This window comes from Saccopteryx bilineata, chromosome 4 (assembly GCF_036850765.1).
Source record: "Saccopteryx bilineata isolate mSacBil1 chromosome 4, mSacBil1_pri_phased_curated, whole genome shotgun sequence".
Taxonomy (NCBI): Eukaryota; Metazoa; Chordata; class Mammalia; order Chiroptera; family Emballonuridae; genus Saccopteryx; species Saccopteryx bilineata.
Window position 1 is genome coordinate 65,817,648 of NC_089493.1, and position 20,238 is coordinate 65,837,885.

General features: G+C 35.0%; 1 protein-coding gene across 1 annotated transcript in view; it reads right to left on the reverse strand.

Moving 5' to 3' along the window:
- UNC13C (unc-13 homolog C) overlaps positions 1–20,238 on the reverse strand; it is a 665,319-nt gene that overhangs the window by 374,848 nt on the left and 270,233 nt on the right. Inside the window, exons 7-9 of the mRNA XM_066276244.1 lie at positions 18,944–19,163; positions 7,225–7,452; positions 5,576–5,717 (exon numbers count right to left, since the gene is read on the reverse strand). Coding sequence (XP_066132341.1) covers positions 5,576–5,717; positions 7,225–7,452; positions 18,944–19,163 — 590 coding nt within the window. The remainder of the gene's footprint in view (positions 1–5,575; positions 5,718–7,224; positions 7,453–18,943; positions 19,164–20,238) is intronic.

A 20,238-nucleotide genomic window follows, 5' to 3' on the forward strand; every position in this document is an offset into this window, starting at 1 on the left:
TTTAAGACAGTTAAAATACTCTGCATGATTTCAAAATGATTAGTAGATGTTACTGTTTATTTGTCCAAACCCATAGACGGTACAACACCAAGAGTGAACCAACTGTACTGTAAACTATGAACTTTGAGTGATAATGATATGTCAATGTAGGTGCATCAACTGTAACAAACGCACTACTCAGGTGGGGGATGTTAATAACAGGAAAGACTATGCAGATGTAGGGGTAAGAAGTATATTGAAAATCCGTATACCTCCCCTCAATTTTTCTGTGAACTTAATACTTCTCTAAAAAAATAGTCTTTATAAAAAGCAAAAAGTTAAGTGGAAACATGGAAGATGCAAAAAATCCAGTTTGAACTTTCTGAGATAGAAACACATAAGATAAAAAAGAAGTGTGAGTGTTCGAGAAGGAAAAGGGGTGACAGAAGGTGAAAGCAGATGGATGGGGGTTGATAGTAATGGGGGGAGATGACTTGGGTGGTAAACACACAATACAATATGAGATGATGTATTATAGAACTGTATACCTAAAACCTGCAGAACTTTTTTAACCAATGTCACCCCAATAAATTCAATAAAAATTAAAAAAAATACAGTGGCTTGAATAGATTCAACATCAGAAAATAAAAAGTTACTGATCTTGAACATATAGCAATAAAAAGCCTGACCAGGCGGTGGCACAGTGGATAGAACATTGGACTGGGATGTGGAAGGACCCAGGTTCGAGACCCGGAGGTTGCCAGCTTGAGCGAGGGCTCATATGGTTTGAGCAAAAGCTCACCAGATTGGACCCAAGGTTGCTGGCTAGAGCAAGGGGTTACTTGGTCTGCTGTAGCCCCCAGGACAAGGTACATATGAGAAAGCAATCAATGAACAACTACGATGTTGCAACATATAGCAATAAAAATAACCCAAAGTGAAGTACAAAGAAAGAGAAAGGGAGAAAAGAAAACCTGAGCACCAGCGGGCTATGGGACAACTTCAAAGACCCAATAAATACATAATGTGGAGTTGCCAAAAGGTAGGGGCAGAAGGAATATTTAGAGAAATAATGGCCATGTTTTCCAAATTGAAGAAAACTTCAGACATACAGTTTCAGGTAGCTCAACAAATCCTAAGCACCAGAAACATAAAGAAAGCCTCACCATGGCACATCATAATCTAGTTGTGCAAATAAATAAAAAAAACATAGTCATAAACAAACGGTAGTACAGGGGATCAAATATATGGTAATGAAAGAAGATTTAACTTTGGGTGGTGAGCACACAATGCAATATATACATGATATCTCATAGAATTATACATTTTAAACTTACATAATTTTATTAAGCAATTTCCCCCCCAATAAATTTAGTTTTTAAAAAAGTAAAGTGAGGGAAAAATAAAGATATGCACAGAAGAACAAAAATGAGGAAAACAGATTTCTCATTGAAAACAAGAAAACAAGTCAAACACAAAGACAATGAAGCGATATCTTCAAAGTAAATTTTTAAAAATGGCACTGAGAAGCAATGGCCGGTTGGCTCAGTGGTAGAGTGTCGGCCTGGAGTGCAGTAGTCCCACATTCAATTCCCGGCCAGGGCACACAGGAGACGCGGCCATCTGCTTCTTCACCCCTCCCCCTCTCCTTCCTCTCTGTCTCTTCCTCTCCCACAGCCAAGGCTCCATTGGAGCAAAGATGGCCCGGGCGCTGGGGATGGCTCTATGGCCTCTGCCTCAGGCGCTAGAATGGCTCTGGTTGCAACAGAGCGACGCCCCAGATGGGCAGAGCATCACCCCCTGGTGGGCATGCCAGGTAGATCCCAGTTGGGCGCATGCGGGAGTCCGACTGCCTCCTTGTTTCCAGCTTCAGAAAAATACAAAAAAACAAAAAAAATAAAATAAATAAAAATAAAAATGGCACTGAGAAACATATGATCTATTCAATAGATGCAGTAAAAGCCTTAGACAAAATACAACTTCCATTTTTTATCAAAACTCTTGGCATACCAGGGATAGAAGATAGCTGTCTTAACTTGATAAATGGCATCTATAATAAGTCTACAGCTAATATCATACTTAATCAAGAATGTTTTTCATCTAAGTTTGGGAACAAGGCTAGGGTATCTGCTCTTATCACTTTCACTTAGCACTGTATTGGAAATCATAGCCAGGGCAAAAAGGCAATCAAAATTGTACCAGGATTTTATTGTGTATGTAAAAAATGATAAGCTGATTATAAAATTTATATGGAAATAATTTATATGGAAAGGTTCTAAAATACCTAAAATAACTTTGAAAAAGAGAAAAAGTCAGAGGACTAACACTACTTGGTTTTGAAACTTATCAAGTAAAGCTGTAGTAATCAAAACCATGTGGTACTGGCATACAGATAGATAAATAAATCAATGAAAGAGAATAGGTAATTCAGAAATAGATACCTACATGTACAGAGAGCTGAATTTCAATAAATGTGCAAAAGCAAGTTAGTAGAGAAAATATAGTACTTTCCAATATATATACATATGCAAACTAATGAAGTTGAATCTATAATTTATATGATATTCATAAATAACATCAAAATATATCATAGACCTAAGTGTAAAACAAAAAAACTATAAAACTTATACAAATGTAAATACAAAAATGGGTACAGTATTTAAATAGACACTTAACTAAAAAAGATAAAGGATAGCACATAAGTACATAAAAGGATAATTAAAGGCGTTAATCTTTAGAAAATTGCAAGGTGAAATCCCTATAAGATACTACTACACACATATTATTAAGTGCAGGAAGGATGTGTATGTCCTAGAATTTTTATACAGTGGTGACAGAAGTGTAAAATGGTGCAACAACTTGGGAAAGTGTCTTAAAAATCAAACAGATTTCCTAATATATATCTATGTATTCTACTTTTATTTATTCAAAAAATGTAAACATATATCCATACAAATACATATGCACATTGTTTCTGACCACTTTATTTTTAATAGCTAAAAAATGGAAAGAAATCAAATATCCATTAAAAAGTGAGTATCTAAACCAATATTTTAAAGTAAAATGCTACACAGTAATGGAAACAAACTGTTGCTAAACTCTAACATGGATAGATCTCAAAAATAACTACTCAATGACTAAGAACCACACAAAAGAAGAGTGCTTACTGAATTATCTATTTGTACAAGATTCTAGAAAATAGACTTGTGGTGGCACAGTTGATCAACTTGGAGTACTGAGGATGCTGGTTCAAAACCCCAGGCTTGCCCAGTCAAGGCACATAGGAGAAGCAACTACTGTGAGTTGATGCTTCCCACTCCTCCCCTCTTTCTCTCTCTCACTCTCTGCTGTCTAAAATCAATAAATACAATATTTTTTAAAGATTCTATAAAATGAAAAATTCTCTATAGCATCATAAACTAGATCAGTGATTGCCTTGGTTTGGGGGAGTTAGAAAGGATTGCTTCAACAAGGCATAAAGAATCTTTTTGAGGTGATGGGTTTGTTCATAGTCTTGTCTGTGGTGATGATTTCATGGAGGCACACATATATCAAAATTTAAAATTGTATACTTTAAATATGTAGATTTTATTCTTTAATAAAATTTCTTAAACTTTTTAATCTAGGACTTATCCTGAGAAACTGGAAGCACCAGCTTTATTGTATCAGCATGATTGCATGGTGACAGAAGTCCCTTTTCTATATCACTTGCTGTCAGATTTGTCACAGTACACTCCTCTTTGGTGCTGTTATCCTATATTATTCATTTACTTGACTACCTTAGAATTTGAATTAATTACTATAGATTAATTTCTTGTCTCTATTTTTTTTTTTTTTTTTTTGACAGAGAGACAGAGTGAGAGACAGCCAGCCAGGAAGGGAGAGAGAAGAGAAATTTCAATTCTTCATTGTGGCACTTTCATTGTTCATTGATTGCTTTCTCATATGTGCCTTGACTGGGGGGCTACAGCAGAGTGAGTGACCCCCTTGCTCAAGCCAGTGACCTTGAGCAACTGCTGACCTTGGGCTCAAGCAAGTAACTTTGGGCTTCAAGCTAGCGACCTTTGAGCTCAAGCCAGCGACCATAGGGTCATGTCTATGATCCCATGCTGAAACCGGTGATGCCATACTCAAACTGGTGAGCCTGTGCTCAAGCCAGATGAGCCCATACTCAAGCAGATGATCTCAGAGTTTCAAACCTGGGTCCTCCACGTCCCAGTGTCCAATGCTCTATCCACTGTGCCACCACCTGTTCAAAAGCTTCTTGTCTTCTATTAACACATAAATATTAAGTAAAATAAGCCAGTCAGAGAAAGACAAGTCCATATGATTTCACTCATATGTGGAATCTAGTGGACAAAATAAACTAACAAACAATAAAAACAGACTCACAGGAAAAAGAAGGACAACTATCAGAGGGAAGAGTTATTAGAGGACTGGATGAAATAGGTGAAGGCATTAAGCAAAAAAGAAAAAAAAAAGGGAACTCATGGACACCGACAACAGCATGGTAATTACCAGAGGGAAAGGTGGAGGTGGAGAAAAGTAATGGAGGGGATAAATGGTGATTGAAGGAGATTTGACTATGCGTGGTGAACACACAATATGATATACAGATGATGTACTATAGAGTTGTAAACCTGAAACATATATGTTTAATAATTAGTGTAACCTCAATCAATTCAATAAAAACATACAGAAAAACAAAGAAATATCTAAAATAGTTTCTTCCCTCTGTTTAAAGGGAAAAATCATCTCCTTATTCATATTATGGTATCCTCCGCTATTTGGTCCCAACTGATTTTTCAAACGTAATTCTTAAAACTGCCTTTTTCAGCCCATATACATAAGAAGCTCTGTATTTCATACACACTACTGCCCACATTCTCAAATAAGCTCTATGTGTTGGGTTTGCTTATTTAGCATGTTAATGAGATCCATGTTTAAACTATTAGCAAAGTGAGAAAAAAAAAAAAGACAGCCTTTATATTCATTGTTAGGGATTTCCATTTTTACTAAATAATAATTGGAAGTCATTTTATGTCTCTCCAAGAAGGAGTAATAGAAAGAAAAGAATACTTGACAGAAAAATAATTTCATGCTGTTTGGTGCAAGATATGAGAGGTTTAAAAATAAATGACCTCAGAAAATGAGAGGTTGTAAAAGTTATGATCGACCATTTCATCAGCATAGGCTGGTGTAGATATGATGGCCAAGAAGTTACCTAAATTTTCTTCTGCTGTCTTTAGTCATAAATCCTCAGATTTCAAGGTGTTTCTGAAGTAAGCCTATAAGTTTCTAGCTATGTTAGGTCAATTGTTAGAGATCAGATTGTAATCATTTTTTTTCCCCTGCAAATTCACCCAAACTCTGTCACATTTTCTCATTTGTAATATTCATTTTATCACTTGCTTCCAAAGTTGAGGAATAAATAATAATTATTATGAGAGTACTAAGCTGGTTCATAACACAAGTTTTATTATTTTTATAATTTGCATAAATACTAATAATGTGATAATTGTATATTTTGCATGCCTGTCTTAAATTTAAATTCATATATTTTATTATTTGTAATAGATTCACATTATATACTTACAAATAAAATTTCTCATCCCATACTGGATTCAAGTTTCCAAAAATGGTTTTAGTTCTTCTTTTGTTCTTTCCAACTTGAACTGTGACATATGGGTCACTTGACCCTGTTTTATCTTTTGCCTGCAAGCCTTGTGCAGAAACCACTGAAATAACAAAAACAAACATTTTAGTATAAAGGCTTACCCAGAAACAAAAAGTAATAATGAAGGAAACACTTTTTTATCACTTTGCTCCTGGTTTTAAAGATGTTTCCCCATTGATTTCATTCTTATGAGCAACAGGGCTGTAAAAAAAATGTTTAGTAGACTGACCAGGTGGTAGCACAGTGGACAGAACATTGGCCTGGGATGCTGAGAACACAGGTATGAAATCTTGAGGTTGCCGGCTTAAACATGGGCTCATCCAACTTGAGCGCAGGGTCACTGGCTTGAGCGAGGGATCATAGACATGACCCCATGGTTGCTGGCTTGAACCCAAAGGTAACTGGCTTGAAGCGCAAGGTCACTGGTTTGAGCCCAGTAACACTGGTTTGAGCAAGGGGTCACTGCCTTGGCTAGAGCCCCCCTGTCAAGGCACATATGAGAAAGCAATCAATGAACAACTAAGCTGCCACAACTATGAGTTGATGTTTCTCATCATCTCTCTCCCTTCTTGTCTGTCCCTGTCTGTCTGTTGATCTCTCTCTCTCTCTCTCTCTAAGAAAAAAAAAGCGATCAATGAACAACTAAGGTGCTGCAACTATGAGTTAATGCTTCTCATCTCTCTCCCTTCTTGTCTGTCTGTCTCTGTCTCACTAAAAAAAAATGTTGAATAAAATAAATACATACACTAAACATTAAAACCTTTCTTTGGACTAATATAATTTTGCCTGTAATGAATAGTAGCTATAATCTTATCAAGCTTACACATAGTAGCTATATGCTAATATATGCATTATCATATCCATGTATAGAGAAATAAACATGGACATAAAATATGCAAAAAATTATCCAACATAATTCAAAGACCTATAATTTAAAATTTATTTATGAGTTCGCTGTCAGTATTGATCAGCACACCCAATATAAGAAGCATCTTTGTTCTACACTGTAAATACTATATCAGAAAGTTAAGAGGCTTGTGAATTTTAACATGATATCTATGTACTTACTGTTATGTTAATGTTGCAAGCAAATTCAGAAGATCAAATTACTGGACATTATTAAAATTAAATTTTCTTGACTCAAGGATCAATTGGAAGAGGAATATTGATTCAAGAGTAAGTAAAACAATATTTGTATGTTGTTTTATTAAGAAAAGTTGACTGAAGAGATTATTGGCTACTCTTGTAATTTGTCTGTGACAGGCAGCAACCAAACTAATTTCTTGTAAACTGCAAGATATTGATGAGTATTTTATAAAACAGAACCTTCTTCCGCTAGAAGATCTTTTGATTAGACTGACACAGCTTTTGATTAAAACAAAACACAGAGAGAACAAGAAATTACCTCACTGATCTAATACATATTTTAGAAATCTGAAGTACCAATTAGACTTCTTGCCAATAGTGATAAGGTTGAAAATTCTATTTGTCCATAATTATTCTTAGCAGTGATTTCTAAGACATGGAAATATTCAACACAGGAAAAAGTTTTAAAAACTTATTTTTACCTGTAATTGTTATTTTTGCTGACCACTTAGACGTCCCATCCAATACACTTTGTTTGGCTGCCTTTGTATATTGAACAAAATCTTCTTTAGAAATCTGAAACATTTCTTGAATTACTTCAAACACCTCTGGCCTATTTTTTTCCCTGATCTTCATTCTTTCTTTCATAGCTGTAATAATAGTCTGTGTCTTGTCTTCGGCACCATGTTTAGAACTCTTTTCTGCTGCCCCTACAAAGGAAAAATCAGTGGTAGTATTAATGTATGTGTAGTTACTTTTTGATGACCCAATAGAGGTAGGAAATAAAGATGAATCTGAGAATGAATTAAGGCTTTTATTCTGAGGAGTTAGAATGGCTTTTTTGGAGAATTTCAAGACAACAAGTCACAATGTCAAGAGACAGAACAGCTTGTGTTATTGGCAAGTGAATGTACCTCAGTAATCTCTAGTTTTCTCACTTATATTATTAGACTAAATCAGAGATCGTGCAAATGTTTATGTTTAGTTTGGTTTTTTAGAAATGAATTTCAAAAACCCTCAAAAGAAGGTACAAAATCAAATGTATTTATTGTATAACACATAAATTTACTCAATGGATAATCGAATCAAACTGGGAAATAGATTGGAATTATATATGACAGATGTCACTCAAAATCAATATCATAAATACTTGTGTTCATCCAAAGTATCTAATTATTTTTATTGATTTTATAATACTAAATGAACCTTATAAAATACATCTTATAAAATAAATATACCACTATTTATTATATATTGAAATATGAAGTAAGATTTCACTTGGAATGAAAGTGATTCTGCTATTTAAAAAAGATTTTGAAATCACTGAGTGAGATGACCTCTGAAGTATCTAATGGACTTCAGATTTGAATCATCAGTCTGTAATATGGCTTTCGTTTTTGAACAGTCTGAATTCTCACTTTTCACTTGAAATTTTTTTTTATTTCTAGGACATTGTATGTTTTTATGATTGGTCTCAACTTTTGGGGCATTTCTGTTTATAACACAAATCCTCTGGCAGCGAAGGATTGCCTATAGTCCACTCTTGGATTCCTCACCTTTTCCAACCACCAGCCAGATAGTCCCAATGCTCTGTCTGGCATCTCTGGGATGCTTAATATTACAGAACAAATAAATAGTGAGCCGTATTTCAACTCTCACAGTCCCTTACTGAATATAAAGTAAAAAATCAAAAGCCCATGCACTAGTGTCTGCAGGAACTGCCGCTGCCAAAAGCAAACATATTTGGGCACAGAAGCAACTGATATATAGTGAAAAGAATAAGAAACTTGTGTTCATAGCTAATAATTGTTCCAATATCCATCTACATGGACTAAGTATTGCCCAACTTGTATTATTGATTTTTGAGATATATTTCAAGAGATATACTCATACAATATTTTATAAGATGTTAGGGGATTAGATGGGATAACTTATCTGCACAATTCCTACCAACAGGATAGCCTCAGTAATGTCTTTTCAATTTAATTCTGTGAATTCCAAGCCAATTTAAGTATAGAAGTTCAGATAAAAGAGAAAACATTAACTACTAAATTTCCTTTGTATAAGTTTATATGTAATTTGACAGCAGTAATTTAGTGAAAATCTTTATTTATTTGAAAATATAACATTTTTTTACTAAAGTAGAAAAAATACATTCATAATAATCAAGGGATAATTAGAGAAAGTTAAGAGATGAACATTCGAATGGTAGAAAGAACAGATTCCCTATAATTAACTTTAAAAACACAAATAAAAAAAAATCCTTTGAGGACAAATCACATTTTAAATAATGCCAAAAATCAGTGCATTCTATTTAAGGTAATTTGCCATTTATAACACACTAGTCATTACTTAAAACATGCCCTAACCTATTTGTACATTATGTGTCTGTAGGCAATTATACATTTATAATTTATAAATAATTTAACTTCACCCTGAATAATTCTTACACAGCAAAATTAGCTTAGGCTACACTAAATATTAGTTGTAACTATTCAATAGGCAGATTTCTAAACAGCTATTACCTTGGTGTTAATGAGTGCTTCCAGTTTCCATGAAAGAGTATAAAAGTCTCCAAGAGTTAAATATATATATTTTGGGTTATATATTTTTTTAATTTAGAAAAAGCCAGTTGACCACCACCCTCATAATATATGCTAATTCAAATAAAAACTACTAAATTCCATGATGGAATGTCAGGAGATTTTTTCATTTTAAGGGATCAAATATCTGTACTTAACTCTAACTTGTATAGACAACAGACCCATAAATTATGAAATTGCCAGTCTAGGAAAGTAGGTTAGCAGAGATTTATATTTAAGCCCTTTTCTCTGTTATTTCTAGAAAAGAGATAAAACTTTTTTAAATTTCTACTTTTATATTTTTGATTTGAATAAAATAATTTAACTTAGACCTGTTTAGTGCAGAGATTCAGAGAAAATTCATAATTAATTTTTGTCACTGATCTGTAAGTACTTTCTCTTACCCTATTGAGTATCAATCCCACATAAAGCATCTTTTCTTTTCTTTTTTTAAACAACACTATTTATTAAACAAGTACAATTTGTTATGAATTTCTAGCTCTTTGGGTTTATCATTTTCTTTTGGGCTTATGCTGGTTATCTCAAAGTTATCAGAGATAAACTTAAATGTGCATTTATATGAGTCTTTTTTCAAAATATCTGGTCTAGTAGCTTCATTGAAATATAGTAATATACAAGCCAGAGAGAAAAAAGAAAGATCAAAAGAGATAATGTACAGTAAAAGCACTTTGTAAAGTATAATGCATTGTACAAATAAAATTCATCATGGTTATTTTTAAAAACACTTAATTGACAGATCAGTCAAAATAATTATGCACAGCAAAACTGCGAGAGAATTCAGCCTTAAACAGAGGCACACTTACCTCCTGTGGCTCTCTTCTATGTCATTTAATGAGACAGCCAAATAATCAGAACCCTTTTTTAAAAATTTTTATTTATAACCCAAAACATAAATTTTATGTAAAATTCACAATTTTGCCACCTTTCTAAGGTGATTTACATTTTAGTGTATCTTCTAGATAATTACCTATATATATACATATTAACTACAGTATTCTCCCTTGGTCTCAGTCTCTTCTCTTCCCTATTTTTCTCAACAGCTGATCCCAAATATTTCTACTCTCTTTACCTATCTCACCCCCATTACCTTCCATTCTCAGTAGATGATCTTATCTCTTAACAGAAAAAGAGGTTTTTTAAACTCAGTGGTCACATTTTCTCCCCCAACCTGCTATAGACAATAACAAACAACAGCAAAACAAACATGATTTATAGCCTTAGCAAATTTTTGTGATGTAAATATGCCTAACATGGCTGATTTCAAGCAACAGCCTCATAAAATTATTGAATAATTATTAATCACCACTGTCACAGCCAACTGAATGTACATATATCCTACATGCTAGCCTGTAAGGCCAACCTTAATTAACTGTGTTTTCCAACTATCTAGCATACTTCTTGGAAAATAGAATACACTCAATAAATAAAGAAGACAAAATATTTCTAGGGTAACCTAAAATAAAATGATTACTGTGTTTGACTAATTTTGGTCTGTGTTTAATTTAATGTGTTAGGAATACCTTATCAACTGATGTGGATATTTATCCTGGAATAAACAAGAATAAATTCAGTGTAAAATGAGAAACATGCTGTGGAATTTACCTTATGAAGCTACAAAGTATACCTGGCCCTTTGCTTTGGATTTGAAATTAAAAACAAAAAATGCTGTGTGTCCATCATTGGAAAGCAGAATTTGTTTGGCTTATATACCTCATGAACTTAGTAGTCAGCATAAAACAAAGGTATAAGTCCAAATGGAAGAAATATATCAAAAAAATCACTTTCAAATAAGGCAAAATTATAGTGGCTTACAATGCCTTTTGTAGAGGAGAGTTTTGGGTTTGAATCCTGGTTTGTCACCCACTAACCATTTGAAATTGAGATAGTTATTTTATCTTTATAAACTTTAATTCTTCATCTATAAAACAAAAAGAAAAAAATAATAGTGCCTTACTTAACAGAGTTCTTGTTAGGATTAAATAAGATAATGAATATAGTTTAATACTAATAAATAAGTATAGTGAATTCAGAATGTCAAAAAGGTAAAGGTATGAGCACTTATTAAGGAATTTCACATTAATAAGAAATTTTATGGTTTGGAACATCATGATTCCTTGACCTAGGAAGCAACTCCTTGAAAACTCTCCCAAGGAGAGTGCCCCATCCAATGTCGGCCATCTGCTAAATGCTCTATAAATATTTACTAATTGTGAGCCAATGAAGTACTTGGATATAAAAGAAAATAGAGTTCCGAGAAATTTAAAAAAGAAAAAAATATATATAATATTAAGTATTACTTATATGATAAATAGAATTATTAGTATTTTTTCATTCTTTCTTTCACACTATACAAGCCCCTTCAGTGCTCACAGCCCACAGGTAAGGAGGTCAGGCAATGGTTCAAGGCTGCAACTTACTCTGGCATGGGTACACTATGAGAGAATTAATAGTATTTTTAACAAAAAAATACATACTGAAATATAGAAGAGAAAGGCTCTTAGAATAAGTAACCTTAAGCAGAACTTACTTTCTCTAAAACAAAGAGACTTTCAGCAGAACTTCCTTTTTTTCTAAGACTCCCTACCCCTGGCCTTGAGTCTGGTTTCCCAGGCTGTAGCCTTGGGCTAGTTCTGCAAGGTTGCAGAGGTTCCCAGAATGTTTCTCCCTGAATTAATCTTATAGATAAATATTGTAAAAGAGCTTGTTTCACTGCTTTGTTTTACTGCAATGCTTCCCGTCCTCCCCAGTCCTTATTCCTCTATCAGTGTGTAATTTTCTCTTTAAAAGCAGACTTCAAACTGTGTTCGGGCCACATGATTTGACTGACTTAGGTCTCTGTGTGGTCATCAGCTTTGAATAAAAGACTCCTTTAAATTTGAACTTTGGTGTGGAGAACATCTGTTTACTCTCACTGGTTTTGCTACATCAATATAATGGTAATAATAAATATAATGATTATTTTACATTCATAAATTTTTAGGTGCATTTGAGGCTGGTGAACTCAGAGAAGATACGAGTTAACACATGAAAAGCACACACAAGGCCTGATACTGAGGCATTTCTCTCTCCAGGAGTCTCTAGCAGGAAAAACTTGGTTGCTTTTCTTTCCTTTCCTAGTAAGGTCATGCAGGCAGGCCTGCTTTTGGTACCTCTCTGGTTTTTTTTTTTCTAGCAAATCATGTAGGTGGACAAGTAGTTAGTATTTCCTACCCTTTTCTTTAGCTGCTTTATATTCAAGATCATCTTAACCCTCCTCTTTTCACAGGCCTGCCTTCTTGTCAAGGAAACGACCTGCAACTCTCCCAGTCTTCATGTCAGCCGCCTGCTTTTGCTTATAAAATCAAAGCTACACACGGCACACTGATTTCTGGCAAAGCAACAAAGGACTGATATCATATTTAACATAAAGATAATTGGAGGAACACAGATCTAGCATAGCATCACCTCCCTCTCCCATGGGTGGCCCCTTCACTGATATCAGGGGAATGTGGGCAGGTAGCCGTCTTTCAAGAAATTGCTGCCTTCTGTGAAGTGACTTAACTGTCAAGAGAGCTTGAGTCCAAAAACACAAAGCAACATTTTCGCCCCCTCTACCTATACCAACCCCATAGATTCAACACCCCATTAATTGTAAATACAAACGTTTAAAACAAGTTTGGAAACAGTTGCATATTAAAAGAAGACAAAGTCAGTAATGCAGTCTCACAATTGTATGCCAAAGCTACTATATCTCACAAGCATTACCAAGATACTTGCTTTCTTAAGATTTCCTAATCATTTCAGATCCAAAAACTATCTACATGAATTTGGGCAATGAATTAATTGTATAAATAGTAAACAATTTCTAAAATATTTTTACTATGTAAGGAAAAAAGAGAAAGCAAGGGAGGGATGGAAGAGAAGAAAAGACCCTTTTGTTCTTATTATTTTTAGTTACATAGATTTCTTCATGTCCTTTTCAAAAAACAAACAAGAAAAGATAAAACAAAAAAACAAACATTAGATTGTTTCTATTTCTCTTCTCTCTCTCTCTCTCTCTCTCTTTTATTTTTGGATTTTTCTGAAGTTGGAAACAGGGAGGCAGTCAGACTCCCACATGCTCCTGACTGGGATCCACCCGGCACGCTCACCAGGGGGTGATGCTTTGCCCATCTGGGGCGTTGCTCTGTTGCAACCAGGGCCATTCTAGCGCCTAAGGCAGAGGCCATGGAGCCATCCTCAGTGCCCGGGCCAACTTTGCTCCAATGGAGCCTTGGCTGCAGGAGGGGAAGAGAGAGACAGAGAGGAGAGGGGGAGGGGTGGAGAAGCAGATGGGCGCTTCTCCTGTGTGCCCTGGTTGGAAATTGAACCTGGGACTCCTGCACGCCAGGCCGACACTCTACCACTGAGCCAACCAGCCAGGGCCTTCTCTTCTCTTAAATAGACTGACATCAGGAACTTGGCTGACACAAGTTCACAGTGTCATTGGAAACTGACCTGGGACTCACAGCTAGATCATGTTGTTCTCCTGTTGGATGTTACATGAGCAAGCTCGGGACAGCCACCACACAGATTCACATTATAACAGTGTTGAGGTAACACAAATAAGTACATTTTATATTTTTGTCCAAGCACAAATGAAAACAAGGTCATTGTATAAACCACCACACAGCAAACACCCTTCTTCTAACTGACTACTGTTTCTTTACTAAGTACAGCTATTAGCTTCACTGTCTAGTCTTCCCTCATTATAGGTAAGGTTTGCTAACCTGTAGAATTATAGAGTTGTTTTCACTTTCAGACAACATTTAGCCCAGAGCAAACTTCTCCTGTCTACATACTCTTACTGAGATGCTGTACCATTTACCCTGCTCTGCAATCTCCCTAAACCAGTGGGTAATTACCTAAACATTTAAAACTATAGGTGTGTTAGTGGTGGTAGTCTTTAGTTGGAGGACATTAATGGGTATTATAAACTCTTTTCATACATGTGGAAAATGATGCTCAGAGAGGTTTTGAAAAATTTCAGTGGCAGCAAAATGAGAAACTAGATCTTTTACAAGTAGTTCAGAATTATGACATAGGTGTGTTTGTATCTCCATTGCCTATGTTTAAGTTGAATACCTATATGTCATTATGTAAGGCATACTCACCCTTTTGTTCCCCTATAGCAGCCTCACCCAGCACATGAAAATACTCCATCCATTATTAGTTTATTCTTTTGGACTAAGGAATTAACCATTGTACTAAAGTAATTTAACTATTGATCCCACTTTTACCCAAATGAACTTATCAGATTGTTTTCTTTTTAGTGTTGTTAAAAAGTCAATGAAAGAAGTATGCTGTCAGAGTTATGTTATACCCCAAGATTTGTGGATTGGCCATGGAGAACAGGCATTGAGATGTTGACATGATGGGAAGTTCTGTTAAACCAAGGTCTGGGCAGCACAGGATGTCTTACAAACAGGGGTACTCTATAGGAGACTGGAAAAGCACTACAAATAAAACTCAACAAATTTCAGTTTTTTCCTTAGGGTCAACTTTGTTTACTTTATAAATCAGGGGAAAACACTAGGCTTGGAATTCATAGACCTGCGTTCTAACTCTACCTATAAGAGACGCTTGCTTATTTTTTGACAAGATATTGTATAACAGTAAAACTAGTAGATTGGGTTCTCAAATCCTCTGATTTAAAGGTTTTCTAAAATTCTATAGCTCTATGAAAAAACGATCTTTAAAACATTATATGCTATTTCAAACTATAGTCCTCATGCCTTCACTTGCTGCTTAACTGACATTTTTTAAGCAGTTAATTGTGCTTAAATGTATGCTACATTCTGGAGAAATAAAGGCTATTGTCTGCCACTTCAGCAGTGAATTCAAAGAATTGTACTTCCAAGCTTCCTGAGTATTCATTGCATAAGCATATTTTGTATAATTGCTGTTGAAAGAGTACATGTCTAAAGTTTCCAAGATACGTATTCACATCTATTCACCTGAATCAAATTTTTAAAAAATAGGTTTGAATTGAGGAACAACATCAATTACTTTCTTTTGAACTCTAAATTCCCAGAATAAAGCTCCTACCCATGGAAGCTGCTCAATACCAACAACTGTCTTAAGACATCAAGATCGTGAAATGCGGTAACACAAGTACAAAGAAGGAGAATCAATATCTAGTTTGCCGACAGGGGAGTTCACTAGCCAGATTTCTTAATGTTATGCATTTGCAGTGGGTGGGAATTAGGACATGTAAGCTTTACATAATGTCAGTGGGGAACACATAGGACAAAAGAAGACACAGGATTGTGCATCTTCTTTTGGTGAAATACTTTTTGTCCTTATTAGGCAGACGGTTTATTCAGTGGGATTCTGGGATTCCCTCTTAGGAAATGTATAAAGAAATAAGGGCCAGTGGAGTTAGGTACCATGACACTTGCATGTTTTCCCAATATTGTTGTCTCTTTTCTACTTTGAAAAGAAAAAGCAAGTATTTTTTACAGATGATCTCTCCCTTAAATAGGTTTCCCACAACACACATCCTCATCTCAAACAACATTACTGTTATTGCCTTTTTCTAGTTTAAAACTGCTGTCATAGCTTTAATGACACATTCATTATGGGTTATATTCACATCATTCAGGGCCACAAGTTTTTCCTCCATACTTACATTTTAATTCTACAACAACCAAATGCTTTTATGAAGAAAAAAGAAAAAATATGGCTTTTTAGATAGCAGAACCCAAGTGAGTTAAAAAAAAATAGCAGACTCTGGTACATGGAACTGAGACAGGAAAGTCAGTTCCTTTTTCTCAAGGATTGGTCTTTCTGTTTCCCTCCATCTCCTCTGTTCCTACCATTTACTACATAGCTGTCAGCCTTGGGCCAGAAAGAGAGTAAAGTGTAGGAACCACCACCAAGTAAAATTAACTAAAGTGGAGCTGAGACGAGACTGTAAGAAACTAATTTCATGTTTTCCTGTATCTCCAGGCCTTCAAAGAAGTACTTAAGCAGTGAGTGGGATTTTATCATCATTTGATTCAATCCCACTTGACTGAAGGTATAAAAATCACAGACCCAAGACTTAATAAGAATGAAATACCAAACTCAAATCAATTTAAAATAAATGTAAATACTCTTTTGCATGGGTCATTGATCAGACCATGTATATTTATTTATTTGTTTAACTGTTTTTTCTTTTTTTGAGAGAGAGGGAGAGAGAGAGAGAGAGAGAGAGGAATGAATATGTTTTTAAGCTGACAGGTTGCAGAAAAGAAAGAGCAAAATAATAAGGGTCCTAGAAACCTGAAGAAAACTATTGCTTTCAAGTATTTGAAAAACTGTTACATTCAATGAAAGTCACTGTATTAAGTGTTTTCTCCAGAGGTAAGATTTAGCTTAAAGAATAGAATTTAAGGAGGCAGAAAGGACTTAGTTCAAATTTTCATTTATAAGCTAGAATTTTCCAGTGATTAATTCAGGTGTCTACCAAGGTATTAAATTTTCCCTGGAGGTGTTCAAACAGAGACTGCATGACCATTTTGAGAAGGAAATCAGAGAAACTCCTTAAAGGAGGCTACATTAGCTACACCATCCAACTCTGCTTTCTCTTAATTTTTTATTCCTTCTTTTGTTTTCAGTGATGACATACACAAAAATGTCTCACACATGATGTTGCCATTCCAAATGTCTGGCTAAAAGTAACGATCAAGGGAAATGTCTTAAGAAAATGTCATTGATTCCAAAGGGAGACTTTAAAATATTATTGATAGTTATTGTGGAAAATGGTGAAGCTGAATTCACATAGTTGCAAAATTCCTTTCTGTTCAATGTGACAGTGTGGGTTTTGGCAAAAAAGAAAGTGTTATTAAAGAAAACAATAAATATTCCCTTCTTAGAACATATATATATATGTTAGAACATCTATATATATATACATACACACTCTCATTTTTCTGAACTATTGTTGATTCTTCCGATTATATGTGCATTTTAGTGAATAACGTCAATAAAAATTTTGCCTAATCTATTGGCCAATATCTACTAATACATGCTGTCTTAAGAAATAAAAATAGATTATAAAAATTCATCTAAAGTTTAATAAGTATGTGCCATTCCTCTTCCTTAAAAGACTAAATGAATGAGCTCATTTCTCATGTGTGATCTGCATCATTTCTTTAAGGGATTCAAGCCACTTGTTTCAAGATGGCAATAATTATCCTGTTTTCTTAAACATCACTGGCCTAATAAGCTTATTTCTTAAGATGCATATTTTACAATTCATTTCTAAACAAGTGGACTAGATTTTAACTGAGTTATAAGATTTTATAAGTAAATGGTCTGAGCAATATTGAGTTAATCCCCTTTCTCTTCCGCTGTCATTACTAAATATATACTTATATATTTTCTATTTTTTAAAGGGCTACTACTTATTTTGCTAAGAAAAGAAAAAATGTATTCATTACCATTAATAGCCTCTATCTGATCTGACTGTGTAGGAGAATATCAATCAGATAGAGAAGCCTGTAGAATGTATATTTCTGTTTCTACAAAAGCCAGACATGAAAGCATTTCTTATTTAATCTTTACTTGACATTTTCCTCTGTCCCTTCTCAATTTGAGGCAACCCATGAACCTTACATTGACTGAATTTATATAAACAATAAACAGGGAGAATGTTGAGATGTGAAGAAAAAAAAGCCCACTACTTGCAAGTGAAAATCCATGTTACTATATTTCTTTGGCAATGTTTTGTTTAACGATTTAAGGTCAGCACACAAGACCAAATAAATGAGGCAGTGAAAAGTCAGTAATATGTATTATAGAGTGTGATGTTCTAGCATTCCTGGACCTAAGCTAAAGTATCAGTATAAAGAACTCTTTTGGAAATGGAACATTTAAGATAACATGTCATGAAGGTTGAGGCGTGTACCTATTAAGAAGTGTGAAAGCATCAAAAGGCCACAAAGATTCATTGAGCATCTAATATGTGCCAGACTATTAGCAGAGACTATTTTGTTTAGCCTTCCCAATACCCCTCTGGGGTAAATTTTATTAATCCTGTTCATTTGGTGGAAGAAAATATAGCCCTGAGAAGTTAAAATCCTTGCTCTAGGTTCCATGTTTGGTAACTTAGATCTATTTTTTACATTCAAACACAAGACCCACTTCCAAGACCTGTGCCTGGAATGTAAAGGAAAATGGCTCCTTAAGTCAGACAACAAATAGACTAGGACAAGAATTCCAGTAGCTGGAATCACAGGGGTGTGTGTTGGCCCCTGTTTGAGGAACTTGAGTTATATATTCACACTTACCACATCAGGCTCTTATGAGGTAAAATGAAAAAATAGATTGGGAGTCACTTTAAAGTTTTCTACTTCATGTGAGTGCAGTTGTACTCTAGGTACTCGGAGGAAATTTAACCATGCTGAGTGAGTTCAACACAGTAGGAATCGTACCAAGTTCAACTACATGACTGAATGGGCTGTATATGTTTCTTTGATTAAGTGGTAGGAGAGGAGAAGTAGGATTTACTGAAAACCAGCAGAGCTGAAGAGAGTAACCTGAAAATATATAAGATAAGGCAGGTTTTACATAACCTGTCTAACAAAGTACTTACTCTGCAAACAGTCAGCGTTTAGGAGATCCTGGCACTTTTCATGGCACTTGACTCCACACTCCAAGCACTTCATGCCTTGCCGGGCAATGCCCCACAGGAGCCCTTCACACTCATAACAGTATGTAGGTGCCGTAGCGGTCCACACCTCAAAATTGTGTGGGGTGGTGGAAGACATGGGGTAGATCAGTGCCTGCAAGGTCTTCTTGAAGACATGCATTTTCTGTGAAGAAGACAGGAGTTACCAATGTAAGCCAAGTCAGTGGATTTGAAGAGTTTCAACATAAAAAAAAATTATTACTTTCCCGTGAATATACTATTTTGAAAGAGACCCTTGATTACCTATTTATTTATTCATTTACTTAGTAAGTAAGAGGCGGGTAGCAGGGGGGCAGAGAGACAAACTCCTGCATGCACCCCAACCAGGATTCACCTGGCAAGCCCACTATGCGGTGATGCTCTGCCCAACTGAACAGCTTTCATTGCTTATCCCTTAGGAAGGAGTAGAGCAACTAATTCACAAGAAAGCAATAGCAGCAAATAAAGGTTAAATGTGGCACTCTCCCATGGTAATTTATATTTTAGAAGGAGATAATTTTTAATACCATGTGAAAATACTCTAATAACAAGCCATCAGTGGGGTGGACCAATCTACTGAATGGGTAGCCAGAAGATCTGAGTTTACTAGCATCGGGCCTATGCTAATTTTCTAGCATAGGCCCAATCACATGGTATTTAAAATGGGTTGCGTTAGGCAGGAAACATCTTTCATATCTCTCTCCTTAGTGCCAATATAGTGACTATCATTAAAACTGGCACAGAGTAGGGGCACAACACATTTTTATGTGAAGCAAATGAATATTCTGTGAAGAGTTTGTATCCTAGACATTTAAGATCTCTAAGCTTCACATTCCTTTCTACCTGACCTATCTAAAGCATTATTTGAATACTCATTTCTATGATGGTAACATAACTAACATATTTTCCAAAGACTTTAAAACTAAGTAAATACTAAATATTAGTACTGGTAATGAATTTTCAATCAAAAACTGGTGGTCAATAGAAAAAGAGACTTATTTGGATGAGTCCTTCTCCAGGTCCCTCATATCTCACTATATAGGTGACTTTCTGAGGGAAAGACTGGCACTCGTTGAAGTTAATTTACATATAATTTTACACAGCTGGTGGATGAATTAGAAATTGATATTTATATACATTCTGTAAGAGCCAAGTTGATAAATAATGCTAGGAGGGAGGCATTTATATTTTGCATTTATTATCTTTAAAACTCATTTTGG